Source organism: Podarcis raffonei, chromosome 5 (genome assembly GCF_027172205.1).
Source record: "Podarcis raffonei isolate rPodRaf1 chromosome 5, rPodRaf1.pri, whole genome shotgun sequence".
Lineage (NCBI taxonomy): Eukaryota > Metazoa > Chordata > Lepidosauria > Squamata > Lacertidae > Podarcis > Podarcis raffonei.
The window spans coordinates 10,802,471-10,817,194 of NC_070606.1; the positions used below are offsets into that span (position 1 = coordinate 10,802,471).

Sequence of the window (14,724 nt, forward strand, 5' to 3'; positions counted from 1 at the left end):
ATAGGGAGGGAAGTGTCAATGCGAGCATTTGCTCAGACACAGCGACTTCATGCAAGTTTTGCTTACATACTGCATTCAGCTCCCATGAAGCATGGTCTCAACAACTCAGTCTCAACAACTGATCCACTGGCCAAGACATACCAGGTAAGATCTGTGTAGCTCATCTGGGCTGAGGCTCCACCAAGTCTGTGGAGATTATGTTCTTGCTCATAGTTTACTGCCAGCTCACTCTTGAAAATTAGACTGAATTTTGAGCTGAACCGTCAGGGTTTTGAAGGCTCCAGCAATGAATATCGAGATGAAGGTCTCTTGTCTCCTGTCTACCAGCTCCATCTGGTACGCAGGCTGAGACCCTACCTGCCTGTGGACTGTCTCGCCAGAGTGGTGCATGCTCTAGTTATCTCCCACTTGGACTACTGCAATGCGCTCTACGTGGGGCTACCTTTGTAGGTGACCCAGAAACTGCAATTAATCCAGAATGCGGCAGCTAGACTGGTGACTGGGAGTGGCCACTGGGACCACATAACACCGGCCCTGAGAGATCTGCATTGGCTCCCAGTACGTTTCCGAGCACAATTCAAAGTGTTGGTGCTGACCTTTAAAGCCCTAAATGGCCTCGGTCCTATATACCTGAAGGAGCGTCTCCACCCCTATCGTTCAGCCCGGACACTGAGATCCAGCACCAAGGGCCTTCTGGCAGTTCCCTCATTGCGAGAAGTGAGGTTACAGGGAGCCAGACAGAGGGCCTTCTTGGTAGTGGCGCCTGCCCTGTGGAACGCCCTCCCTTCAGATGTGAAGGAAATAAGCAGCTATCTTCTCTTTAAAAGACATCTGAAGGCAGCCCTGTTTAGGGAAGTTTTTAATATTTAATGCTGTATTGTTTTTAACACTTGATTGGAAGCCGCTCAGAGTGGCTGGGGAGACTCAGCCAGATGGGCGGGGTATAAATAATAAATTATTATTATTATTATTATTATTATTATTATTATTATTATTATTGTATTATTATTATTATTATTATTATTATTATTATTATTATTATTATTATATCAAGTGGAACACACGTTTGCTACTGCAGCTGTTCCTTACCTTGGTTTCTTTTTCAGTATTGATAAAGGAGCTTGATCAGTTGTGCCTTGGCAGACTTTGGCCCTTGCTCTAATCCAATAGGAATTCATATATGGACAAGCAGTTGTTGTTTGCCTTCCCCTGGGCAGAAAAGTTGAACCCAGTAGCAAGAACTGTATGCACCTAGCTTTCAATACAGGGCCAGCCCACCCATGAGGCAGGCTGAGGCAGCTGCCTTGGGTGGCGGAATGAGAGGGGGCAGAGGAGCAGTAGGGGCTTCTCTGCACACTGCCTCTGCCACTGGCAGTGGCTTCCAGCGGGATCTCATTAAATCTCAGCAAAATCTCACGAGAGCTCATCAGAACCTGCTATCACCACCACTGCTTTGCAGGCACTGCCACATGACCCAGGTAAGGGAGGCTTCCTCAGGCAGCAAAATGGGACACCCTGCCCCCCCCCCCCATTTCAACAACAGAGCTCAGTATCTGTTTAGGGAGATGTAGCAGAGCCTCTCTGATTATCAGGGCTGTTGGAGACAATAGCTGAAATGGGAAAGCTCAATATTTAAATAAAGGTAAAGGTAAAGGCCCCTTCATGGATCACTGCCTTGCCGTGGCAAAGGGGCTTGAATAACTCAGAGAAGCTATGAGCTTTGCCATGCAGGGCCACCCAAGATGGACAGGTCACAGTGGAGAGTTTTGACCAAACGTGATCCACCTGGAGGAGGAACCGGCAAGCCACTCCAGTATCCCTGCCAAGAAAACTCCATGGACAAAGACAACAGGCATATAAAACTTATGACACTGGAAGATGAGCCTCTCAGGTCGGAAGGCATCCAACATGCTACTGAGGAAGAGCGGAGGACAAGTACAAGTAGATTCAGAGCTGATGAAGCGGCTGGGCCAAAGCTGAAAGGTCGCTCAGTTGTGGATATGCCTGGAAGCGAAAGGAAAGTCCAATGCTGTAAAGAAAAATATTGCATAGGAACCTGGAATGTAAGAACCATGAACCTTGGTAAGTTGGATGTCGTCAAAAATGAGATGGTAATAAATTTTAACATCCTGGGCATTAGTGAACTAAAATGGATGGGAATGGTTGGACAGTGTTCTCGAAGCTACCAGTATGAGCTTGACCAAACTGCGGGAGGCAGTGGAAGACAGGAGTGCCTGGAGTGCTCTGGTCTAGGGGGTCACAAAGAGTCGGACAGGACTAAACAACTAAACAACAACAAAGGTAAAGGGACCCCTGACAATTAAGTCCAGTTGCGAATGACTCTGGGGTTGTGGCGCTCATCTCACTTTAAAGGCCGAGGGAGCCGGCATCGGTCCACTTCAGCAGTTTTTCCGGGTCACATGGCCAGCATGATGAAGCCGCTTCTGGCAGTGCATGGAAACACCATTTACCTTCCCCCCGGTATGCATAAATAAACGATGTCTGTGTAAACTTCAATACAAGCATTTATTCAACAGTTTGAAGCTACTAATAGTACTGGCTGTACTACTGGTGTTTCTTCTAACCTGAGCAGCCCAATCCTTTGTATTTTTACTCAAGAGTTTGCTCAATAAGGCTTGATCTCAAAAACATGGGGGCCAGAACTCAACAGCAGAGGATGCTTAAAGGTAAAGGTGAAGGGACCCCTGACCATTAGGTCCAGTCGTGACTGACTCTGGGGTTGCGGCGCTCATCTCGCTTTATTGGCTGAGGGAGCCGGCGTACAGCTGGCGTACAGGTCATGACTAAGCCACTTCTGGCGAACCAGAGCAGCGCACGGAAACACCGTTTAACTTCCCACTGGAGTGGTACCTATTTATCTACTTGCACTTTGACGTGCTTTCGAACTGCTAAGTTGGCAGGAGCAGGGACCGAGCAACAGGAGCTCACCCCGTCGTGGGGATTAGAACCACCAACCTTCTGATTGGCAAGTCCTAGGCTCAGTGGTTTAACCCACAGCGCCACCCGTGTCCAAGAGGATGCTTGGGGTGTAGCAAGTCCCAGGTTCAACCCTTCACCTTCATAGTTAAAAGCATCTCTGACAGCATTAGAGAACTTGGAGTCTCACTTCTGCAGTAGACCAAGTGGCCTAGATCAATCAGTGGTCTGACTTGGTGGCAGGCAGATTCTAATGGACACAAAGCTGGAGGCAGGCAGAGCATTCAATAGTCACATTTTCATGGGGTGGAGACCTGCTCATAGTGATGTCTGCATTAATGCCCACTGCAATCCAGCCCCAGCTTGGAAGGGGTACAAGAAAAAGTGGTGGAAAGCAATCCTTTCCCTCCCCACTGGACTCAAAAAGGGAGCGGAGTTACTTATGCCCTGTCTTGTCCTGGCGTAGATTTCCTGTATTTGTGGGGATGTTTGAGAAATGGGGGAGCTGGGATTCAATGAAGGCTACACCGTTTCTGAGCGCAATTTAACGTGTTGGTGCTGACCTTCAAAGCTCTAAACCACCTCGGTCCTGTACACGTGAAGGAGTGTCTCCACCCCCATCATTCAGCCTGGATGCTGAGGTCCAGCTCTGAGGGCCTTCTGGCAGTTCCCTCATTGTGAGAAGTGAGGTTACAGGGAACCAGGCAGAGGGCCTTCTCCGTAGTGGTACCCACCCTGTAGAATGTCCTCCTGTCAGATGACAATGAAATGAACAACTGACGTTTAGAAGACATCTGAAGGCAGCCCTGTATAGGGAAGTTTTTAATGTTTGATGTTTTACTGTGTTCAGTGTGTGAGGGTGGCGCTGTGGGTTAAACCACAGAGCCTAGGGCTTGCCGATCAGAAGGTGGGCGGTTCGAATCCACGCGACGAGGTGAGCTCCCATTGCTCTGCCCCTGCTCCTGCCAACCTAGCAGTTTGAAAGCACGAAGTGCAAGTAGATAAATAGGTACTGCTCCGGCGGGAAGGTAAATGGCGTTTCCATGTGCTGCTCTGGTTCGCCAGAAGCGGCTTAGTCATGCTGGCCACATGACCCGGAAGCTGTACGCTGGCTCCCTTGGCCAATAAAGCGAGATGAGCGCTGCAACCCCAGAGTCGGTCACAACTGGACCTAATGGTCAGGGGTCCCTTTACCTTTAAGCTGCCTAGAGTGGTTGGGGAAACCGAGTCAGGTGGGTGGCTTCTGATGATGATGCTCCTGCCCCAGGCTACCCATGTCCCATCCAGAATTTTACCCTGTTTAGGGGTGGAACTGTGGGCATACCTCTGCTAAAGGACCATCTTAGCTGACAGAGCCTTTACACAGAGAATGGAGGCATCCCTGATGTTTTCAGAGATGGTGGATTTGCATTCTGGTGACGTCAAGTCTTTCATCTCAACCCAATGCCCATCCGTCAATTACCTGGTGAGTGTAGAAACATTAACTATTTATTCAGCAGTTAACTATTCAAATACATGCTCCTCTGAGCAAGAAAACAACTGGTGTACAAAATGTGGCCAATGGAATATGATAATCAGAACATGCTAAGCAGGCAGTGTTACAAAGGTACTGCTCTTTAGCATGAAAACGAGCCAGAGGTAATAAAACCACCATAAAAACGTCAATATGACATATGGCAAAGCATTGGCTTTTTATGACTACAACTTGTAATGAACTGGAAAACAACCCGAGCTGCCATTTTTACTTACGACTCTTGTTAAGTGGATCTTCAGCTTGCTTTAATAGGAAAGCAATTGATGGAAATGTGATTAAAGTGAAAAAAGCCACATGGGAAGATACATGCCTGTCTGTAGATCAACCCCCAATTAAAATAAAACTAAACTAGAAAGCGTTACGATGGCGGAAGTAATGTATGAATTTATCAAAGTGTGTTGTAACTTTTCAGCATAGCTTTTGAACTGAATGGCTGAAAACAAGTGTCACCCAAGTCTTTCCTGAAGTGATTATTTAATACTCTCCAGTTCTGAACTTTAAAGCACCAGAGGAGGGAAAAACCCTTTCAACATCTGTGTTCAAGAGAGCTGAGAGCCTGTGCACAGAGTGATTTAAGGCAGCAGTGTGGAAAGCATGACTGCTCACCTGGCAACCTCTTCCTTCACACTGCCAGCCCATTCATAAAGGCAGCTCTGGTGTGGCCAGACAATTCACCCATTTTGCCAAAGGAAAAGCAACAGTGGCCCCTTTTCTCCCACCCCACCCCAAAAAACCCCATCTGGTTATGAACCCATGGATTCTGATTCTGCATATGGCAGAAAATGTATTGCTTCATGGGATCGACAGAGGATTCTGGGTAGGTTGAGTGCCTGCCCCTCTAATGCTGCTGCTGCAAGGGATTCCGTTAAAGGAATTGGGGGCTAACTATGGTTTGGTCCACTCTGTCAAGGGGGCTCGGGCCATAGCAATGAGCTCCTGGCTGCATTTGGGGAGGGCTGAGGGCAGGTTCCCTGCTCCGTCGCTACCCCCAAGTGTATTCCCCTATTCTGACTTTCGCATCGTGCGGAATGTCAGTCTGTCCCCCATGGTGAGGGCAGGTAGTCGCAACCAATGCCTAAGCAACCACTCACAAATTTGTATTTTAATAAAGTTGTGGCCAAAATTATGCCAAAAATCTTAAACAAAAAATTCTGTGTGATGTGTGAGTTATTGGGGTGGCCCTGGGGACCTCAATACACAACTGTAATTTATCCATCACAGAGCTAAACCCCCAGCACTCTTAACAATATTCTTTGGGGGGAGTTATGTGCTTTAAAAGAATGGGGAGTCCGCTGCCACATTCTGCTTTTTTTAATTCAACAGGAATAGTGGATACTGAGATCATATTCCCTGCTGTCCTGAGCCACATAGAGACAACACACACCTGAAAGTGTGGAGTGGAGTCAACTATTTGCAGTAATTCTAAGTGCAATCCTAACAGTTCAGTGGGATGTACTTGCTAGGAACTGTGCTTGGGACTGGCACATAAGCCTCCATCCCACACAAGTAAAATTCACCTAGATTTCATTAGCACTCGCCTTTGAGAATGGCCGATTGAATGGTGGAACTTATTTCTGAATAATCACACCCAGAATCAAGGCTGTATTCACTATCCCAGCTGGCACAGGGACGGGTTGCTGCTTATGGCTGCTCAAATTATGTCAATGACCAATAAATCAAATGAATACATAATTTGCATTGGAAAACACCTGTCATTGGTACCTTCAAAGGCCTCTGCCAGATTATCAGGGGCAGGTGGCACCCGTAAGACTCGCCCTGAATCCGTCTTCTCACAAAACCTTTATGGTGTCCATATTAACACACAACCATCAAAGCAGAAGAGTTTATTGCATTTGTAGTAGAAATGTTTCAAATAACAGCTGTGGCACTTTAGGAATAGAAAACATATGCTCAGTAGATATTTCGCTGGGTCAACCTGAGGTGTGCAGCTACAATACGGGCGACAGACAGACCAAACCTACCTGGCAAAATTCAATCGTGGTTTCACCTTTGATTCACAGCACATACCCTTTGCTCGTGTGGAAGCCGGATTGATTTCTCCAAATTGACACCACCATTTTGTAATCTTTAGAACATCTTCGGTGACAACCCCCAAGCCATGTAAACAAAAACTCCTTGGGCACAATTTTGTGTAAGCTCCATTGGAATGAATGAGAGACATGTCAGAGCATCGCTGTTCTCAAGTGTGTTCCGAGATACAGGTACCCAGATATTGGTATCAAATCTAGTGATCTTGGGTATTCAGGTATCCAGAAAAGCTAAGGAGGAGATTCAAAATTAAATGGGAGTGCCCATGTCCAATGTATTTGGCAGTCTTACCAAGACTGCTGAGCAACCCAGGTGAGCAAAGAATTTGTAAGGTTTGTGGCAAGAAAGTTGGGGCAGCCAGCATCTACGTGGAAATACATTCCTCTGAATTTAATGGGATTTAAACACATTAAACATGCTTATAATTTATATTTATTTATTTATAAAATTTATATCCCGCTCAAATTTAGACTATGCCTATTGCAGATAACGTGGAGGTACATGAAAATCCCTCGGCAATAATTAAGAAAGGCCCGATTCTTCAAACCATGAGCTAATACACAGGCAAAAAAAATTACACACCGATAATGGTAAAAAAGAACAGAGGCCTTAATAAGACAGGCTGTGAATGGCAAATGTCGTCCTTCCATCACACGTCAGTTTGCGTTCCATTATCCGTCATGCGAGGAGGATGGCAAAGTACCGTCGTTTTCGTTTCATTTTTCGACCCACTTCCCATAGAACACCAATGCTTATCACTTCTTTTGGCGACTTTACCATTGAATACTCAGCACACCTGCATTATCCTATGTGCAGCACTGGCATACCTGTGGTTAGGAATGACCATTTAAGAGATGTGGCTATAATAGGTCACATTTCTAACCCCAAATCCTATTGCTCAGGGTTACCGTATTTTTCGCTGTATAGGACGCACTTTTCCCCCTCCAAAAATGAAGGGGAAATGTGTGTGCGTCCTATGGAGCGAATGCAGGCTCCATGGCTTCAGCGATAGCATAGCAAAGCCTCCGAAGTGCAGAGGGAGCACTCCCTTCACGCTCCTTGGCTTCGCGTTGCTTTCGCTGAAGCCTGGAGAGCGAGAGGGGTCGGTGCGCACCGACCCCTCTCGCTCTCCAGGCTTCAGGGATAGCTGCCTGAAGCCTTTGGAGTGCAGCGGGAGCTTGCGCTGTGCTCCGAAGGCTTCAGGTTCCTTTTGCCGAAGCCGGAAGGGCAAGACTCTCCTGGCTTCAGCAAAGAGGGAGAGCTGCGCAGCACCCCTTCAGCGAAGCGGGAGGAGAAATGGAAGGGGCTCCTTTCCTCCTGCCGCTTCGCTGAAGGGGCGCTGAGCAGAGAGGGGGAGATTCCCCCCCCCCCCCGTTCTCCCCTTCCTATGGTCCGGTGCATCCTACAGAGCGAAAAATACGGTAATTGGGTATCATGGAGGTGAGTAGAGTTCTGCCTCCTTCTTCCACTACCCTCTCTCGGGGCAACTATCTTGCGCAGCTTACTGATGGGTTTCTGCACAGGCCCTGGAACTGAGACGAGAAGAGCATGTGCACCTCTAGTGCGGTGGTGCCGATATAGCTTGGCTGTTTTGCCTCCCCATTTTGCATTAGTTTTATCTGAAGCTACAGTATTACCCGTGCGACAGAATCACACAGAAAGGGAGCACAGAGCTTTTGACGCCTGTTTAAAAATAACCCTAAAAGAGGTCACAACATGCCACAGACCTAAGTGAGGGAGTTGTGTCGCTAGTGGCATCGAAGGAGTCTGACATTTTACCCAGCACACAAAATGAATCTCACATGGGGGAAACTGCACTTCCCCAGCAATTAAAAAAAATATACGTTGCATTATTTGAATCCTAGAAAAATGCACTGTTTAGACAACAGATTTGCTACTCTGAGGAGGAGACTGGATGGATTCTCTGCATCACGTGAGTAATGGCTGCACACTTAACTGTGCAAAAAAGGGTCTTCTGGAAATACTATCCATGCAGGGGGCGTGATCTCAAATGTAAGCTCTCCTTCAGAAGTAAACTTAACCACTGTTGCATATTTGATTTTTGGCAGTTTCGTGAGTGAAATCAATAAGCACCAGCTATTTGTTTAAAGTCCCTTCTTGTTGGAAAATAATCTGTGATTTCTTTTGCAAAGAACAAGACAGAAAGAAACACAGGAGAGGAGCCTAGAAAAGAAGAGGAGCAGAAAGCCATTGTAACAATCCAAACAAATATATGACATTCAAGATCCTAAATAAAGTACTGTTAAAAGCTATATTTCTTATATTTGAAAACCTAGCATCTATAACAACCTGGAAAAAAAATCTTTATTTTTTGATCAAAAATATGTATAGAAATGCCTGTTTTTGAGACAAATATCATACATTTTTTTTTCTTTTAAAAAATAAATTAAATATACATGTCTTCTGTTAAAACTCTATATAGATTTTAAAAGGTTTAGATCATTGGAAAATATGGTCCAGTTTTGCTGTATCCCCACCCCACCCCAAACTGAAATGAATTAAATAACAAAATGATTCCCCTTTCCCCTCCCTCCTCTCCCCCCATGCCCACAAGTGCATATTCAGCATATTCATAATTCCCTGGAGTCAATTTTTATTCTTCTTTTAAGAACCGTCTTTAACTTTGTTTTGTATTATCACTTGTCAGCTCAGAGGCACACCACTATAAATCTTGAAAAATCTGACAATCACAGACGAGGGCAGCATAATGGGATTGTGTTTCTTCCTTTCTTTCGTGTTCACAAAAACCAGCATGATTATCCTTATTATAATTAAATATAAATATAGCGAGTTGTACAACATTGTCCTTTGCTTTTGGGGCAATTGGGGGGAAAGGGGAGCCAAGTCCTTTAAAAGGAAGGCCCCCTCCCCGGCCAAAGAGTGTCACCCATTCACAACTAGCTTGTTTATTGCTAACTATCAGGCAGCATTACACAACTTTAAATAGAACTCTCTCCCCCCGGAAACGGCCACAGTGGCCTTTTTCGTCTTTTGCACTGTCACTCAAATGCTTCTGTGTCTAAGTTCTGCTTTGCCATCGGACCTTCTCTGCGTGTGCCAAAGGATGCAGCCACACTGGCCTCGGGCTTCCACAGGTGGCTGAAGGGCAGAAGCAGCGACCGAGGTTGGGGGGTGGGCAGACAGGGTCAGGCCCAGCTTCCTTTCCCTTCTCCTTCTGGATTTTGCAACAGGAGTTTCCCGTTTTCCAGGGGCGCAAGCCTTTGCCTTTGACCTTTTGGGAATTCCTTCATTATTCCTTTGTCACAGTAACAACAAACGGCAACAGCAGCAGCAACCACAAAACCCTTTCTCCGCATTTCTCTGCAAAATCGCTTCTTCTTTTTTTGGGAATAATTGGTTTTGTTCAATTTGGTTTCTCCCCCCCCCCCCACCTTGCTGACTCAAAGAAGTCTGCATAGAGTGTACCGCAGGATAAACTCCGCGTAGCCTTTTAGCACTGGTAATGAATGTGCTGGTGTTGGTGAACTTTGCCTTCAATGTGTGAATGCGTGTGAGTGTGGATGTCCGTGTAAATCTTTGGGTACATTTTGGAAGCCATGTTTGGGCCCAGGGCAGACCCTTGGCTCAGCAACTGCTGCTGTTGCTGCTGCTGCTGCTGCTGGGCTCCTACATATTCCTCGTAGTTTATGGAGGAGATGCAGTCTTTGTCGGGGACTTGCAGCACACAGACCCGGTCCCGAGGGTGCGGCCTGTGCATAGGCGCTGCTGCGGGAGGAGAGCATGGCTTCTTCTTGGTCTGGCAGAGCCACAGAACGATTGTTCCAAAGATGAAGACAGCTCCAGCTGGGATTCCAATGATCACTGGCCACGGAAGGCTGCTGGCAGAAGGAGCCACGGGAGGACTGGCTGGCTTAGGATCTGGACAGCCCATTGCACGGGAACAGAGAGAGCAAGAGAGCAAAAAGGTTAATTAGAAGCAGGCCAGGGAGATTCAGATCAGATGCCAGGCACACAGAAGCTTGCACACGCTCTCCTGAATTGTGTTTTACCTACATTGGCTCCCAGTACGTTTCCGAGCACAATTCAAAGTGTTGGTGCTGACCTTTAAAGCCCTAAATGGCCTCGGTCCAGTATATCTGAAGGAGAGTCTCCTCCCCCATCGTTCTGCCCGGACACTGAGGTCCAGCGCCGAGGGCCTTCTGGCAGTTCCCTCACTGCAAGAAGCCAAGTTACAGGGAACCAGGCAGAGGGCCTTCTCGGTGGTGGCACCCGCCCTGTGGAACGCCCTCCCACCAGATGTCAAAGAGAAGAACAACTACCAGACTTTTAGAAGACATCTGAAGGCAGCCCTGTTTAGGGAAGCTTTTAATGTTTGATGTATTACAGTACTTTAATATTTTTTTGGAAGCCGCCCAGAGTGGCTGGGGAAGCCCAGCCAGATGGGCGGGGTATAAATAAATTATTATTATTATTATTATTATTATTATTATTATTATTATTATTAATTATTGTTTACTTGTCAGAGTGACACATAAAGATGGTTTCCTAACACCTGCGCTTGGTAATAAGGCAGCTCAGAGCAGATAATAAATGAAGCTCCTGTCAACAGTGCCTTCTTCGCATCAACGCGCCAGGAGTTGGGACTTGAGCTATGCGACTTAGTTATGCACTTCAGCCTAGATGCAGCTCAACTGCAAAGGCTGGTTTTGTTCACCGCTGAATTCTGCTGCAATGCAAGAGTATCTGGGCCTGCAGGACACCAAGCATTTCACCGGGACTAAACCTTCGGTTAACATAGAAGGAGGTTCTCAATGATGCTTTTGCCATGTTACTGATAAATATGGATCAGGGGGCAGCTGAATAAGGCAGAGTTGCTGCACCCCCAATTCTGCCCCATCCCTCACCTCACCAGTCAAGACTCCACCAATCGCAACATTGCCGGAAAGGTCTACCAGAGGAAGGAGTAATTTTTAAACCAGTAAGGGAAGGGAGGAAGCCAGGAATGATATGAGGAAACAGTCACCCCTGTGTTCCTGATTTAAAGCCTGGTGACTTATTAATTTGTATTGCTTTCCTCTTTTTTGTGAGTTTATTGATGAAGTCGTAAAATGAAGAGTTTTGGTTCTAAACTCGTCTGGCTATATATCACATTGACTGACTCCCCATCCTTCCCTAAGCCTGGAAGTTACTTCCCATCCTCCCTTTCTCAAATTCCAAATCACTTTTTTCCCAAAGCCTCTTTTAATTAATAAATAGTGACACTTGGGTATTTGCTACGCGTTTGCACAATCAATAGAATAAAAAATGTGACAAGGAATATCCCGTGTAACCACTGTTGTGCCTGTGAGGACAAATTGAGGACTTTGTCAATCGGACAGATGGAAGAAAGCATGTTCTGCGATGTTTTTACCATTGCAACACCCAAGGGGTCATGTAGGAAGTTCAGTGTGCATTATAGGCTCATGTGTGTGGGATTGTCCACCAGAAAAATTAAAAAGAGGGTATTAGAGCATAAAAGCTGCACTCGGTAATCATAGAATGTAGGTCCCTTTGGCGAAACACTTTACTGAATATGGACTTAAGTTTCGGACCCTACGAAGAACAAATTGAGAGGGTGGTAACTGGATTGGGTAGTCACCCTGAAGATCTTAATATGCCAGGTGGATTAAATGAAGAGTGAAACTGATCTCCTATACTATAGCTCATAGTGAATTTGTTTGCTATGTGCATAATGATGGGATGTCAGTTATTTTAATAACTGGCTGTTGAGGATCTTTGAGTTATTGTATACAGTGGTACCTCGGGTTACAGACGCTTCAGGTTATGTGTTTTCGGGTTGCGCACCACGCTGAACCCGGAAGTACCGGAACGGGTTACTTCCGGGTTTCGGGGCTCAAGCATGCGCAGAAGCACTAAATCGCGCTTTGCGCATGCACAGAAGCGCCGAATCGCGGCCCGCGCATGCACAGACGCGGCGCTGCGGGTTGTGAATGTGCCTCCCGCACGGATCACGTTCGTAACCCGAGGTTCCACTGTACTTTCTATGGCTAGAAGGTTAAGCACCCTGGAAGAGATCATCTTTATCTAGCAGTTTTAGAGCTGTGGGAGGATTTTCCATTGTGTTCAAAATTAACTATATTGCTGTGTTGCTTTGTGACTGATAACACCGTTGCAAAAAGGGCAGACTGGGAGGTAGCTCTGTGTCCTCCTCTGACAGTTCCAGGGGTCCTTCGTCAGGCTTAATGATTTTAGATGATGATTCATGGCAATGTCTTCGTAATGGTTTTTAGAATTACCGTATTTTTTGCTCTATAAGACTCACTTTTTCCCTCCTAAAAAGTAAGGGGAAATGTGTGTGCGTCTTATGGAGCGAATGCAGGCTGCGCAGCTATCCCAGAATCCAGAACAGCAAGAGGGATTGCTGCTTTCACTGTGTAGCAATCCCTCTTGCTGTTCTGGCTTCTGAGATTCAGATTTTCCCCCCCTTGTTTTCCTCATCCAAAAACTAGGTGCGTCTTGTGGTCTGGTGCATCTTATAGAGCGAAAAATACGGTAATAATCTTCAGATGTCTGTAATAGAACTTGAGACTAAAGGGGCAAGTAGCTAACGCTGAGCAAGATATGCTTAGTATAATCTGTTGTAATCTTGGACTATATTCTTTTTATAATTCAAAGAACTTCTCTTTTTTATTTCTTGTGCTGAATTTAAATATATTGCATTTGGACTACTATTTATTCCAGTTTTGAAATTGTTATACTGAAGTTATGGGTGAATGGTAAGGTTGTATAACATACTGGCTTTTTAAACAATATTTCGTACCTTATCTGAGGCACGAAACCACTATTATTGGTACAGGGTTTTGTGTTAAGATTACAAATGTTTATTCACTGAAGACGCCTTGTTGAAATGCGCTTGGCTGGTTCATCTAAGAAGAACTCACTTTCTTGGCATTTGACCTATAAGCAGAATATGAGAGGGAATTCTTGATGCTTGTCTGTAGGGTGTATTTCGTGGTGTTATGTACTGAAGTTCTCACCCTGGGCCAGCAGGGGGATACTGTAGATAGTTATGCAAATAAGGGATTGAAAGTGACGTTCAGTGATTGGATAGTTTTAGAAAATTGTTACAGTTACGTTGTACTGGAGCTCTATATAAGCAGGCTGACTGAACCCTTCAGTTCAGTTCTGTCCTGGCCTGTGAATAAACAAGAGCTGTTTGAAGAATCGCTGTGTCGTCTGATATGTTCACCCACATCTTAACACATGGAATATTAGAAATTATCTTCACGTTTCTGACCTACAGCTGAGTATTTTACCTTAGCTTTGTCTTTTTGAAGTGGTGTTCTGTACAGGAGAGTGGAACTTTCTGTGTAGGCTTTGCCTTAGAACTCAGCCAGGCCATTTTAATGGCCACAACAATAAACTCCAGGAACGAATGAAGGACAGGCTAGTGCTCAATAAACAAGGGAATAACCTAGCACCTCACCTGGTAGCACTGTGAGAAATGCGCTTCGGAAGCTGTATCCCATGGTGTTTGCCCCTAGGCAGATGTACATTCCAGCATCCTCTTCCTTAGCCCTTGTGATCATGAGCTTGTTCAGGTAGGAGCCATCGGGACGGGACCAGACCTCTCCCGTAGGCAGCACCACAAACTTCTGCCCCCCAACATCTATGGTGGAATTGTATTTGTTCTCAGTGCCATACTCCACTCTCTTCAGCCACTGAATGACAGGCTTGACGTCACTCCTCACCTTACACTGAAACGAGGTTGTCCCCCCATAGTCTACCGTTGTGTTCACAGGATGTGTCCCGGTAAGAATTGGCTTGGATCTTGTTCTCTCTGGAAGTAAGAACAAACCAAACAACTTTTTTTAATGCATTCAGAAATCTTCCTTCTGATGGACTGTTAACAAAACTCTGGATTCTCCCTTTAGGCACAGTATGCTTTTAGGCTGCTTCACATATGCACTGAGCATGCAGATTGTGGGGCTGCTTTACATGTGAGGGGTCATCTGACCCTTCCTTCCTTCCTGCCTTCCTTCCTTCCTTCCTTCCTTCCTTCCTTCCTTCCTTCCTTCCTTTATAATGCTGTTAAATCAGCCACACTTCTATGTGGTCCATTACCAGCAAAATCCAACACTGTCACATTTCACTCCAAAAGGGGAAACATCCCCAAAATGTGGGGAATGGTGAAAAGAGGTCAAAAGGTAAAATCACGAGAG

The 14,724-nt window shown here is 45.9% G+C and overlaps 1 protein-coding gene across 1 annotated transcript in view; it reads right to left on the reverse strand.

The window, feature by feature from the left end:
- Positions 1–9,920: 9,920 nt before the first annotated feature.
- FGFRL1 (fibroblast growth factor receptor like 1) overlaps positions 9,921–14,724 on the reverse strand; it is a 179,607-nt gene continuing 174,803 nt past the window's right edge. Inside the window, exons 7-8 of the mRNA XM_053387393.1 lie at positions 13,989–14,342; positions 9,921–10,420 (exon numbers count right to left, since the gene is read on the reverse strand). Coding sequence (XP_053243368.1) covers positions 9,993–10,420; positions 13,989–14,342 — 782 coding nt within the window. The 3' untranslated portion in view covers positions 9,921–9,992. The remainder of the gene's footprint in view (positions 10,421–13,988; positions 14,343–14,724) is intronic.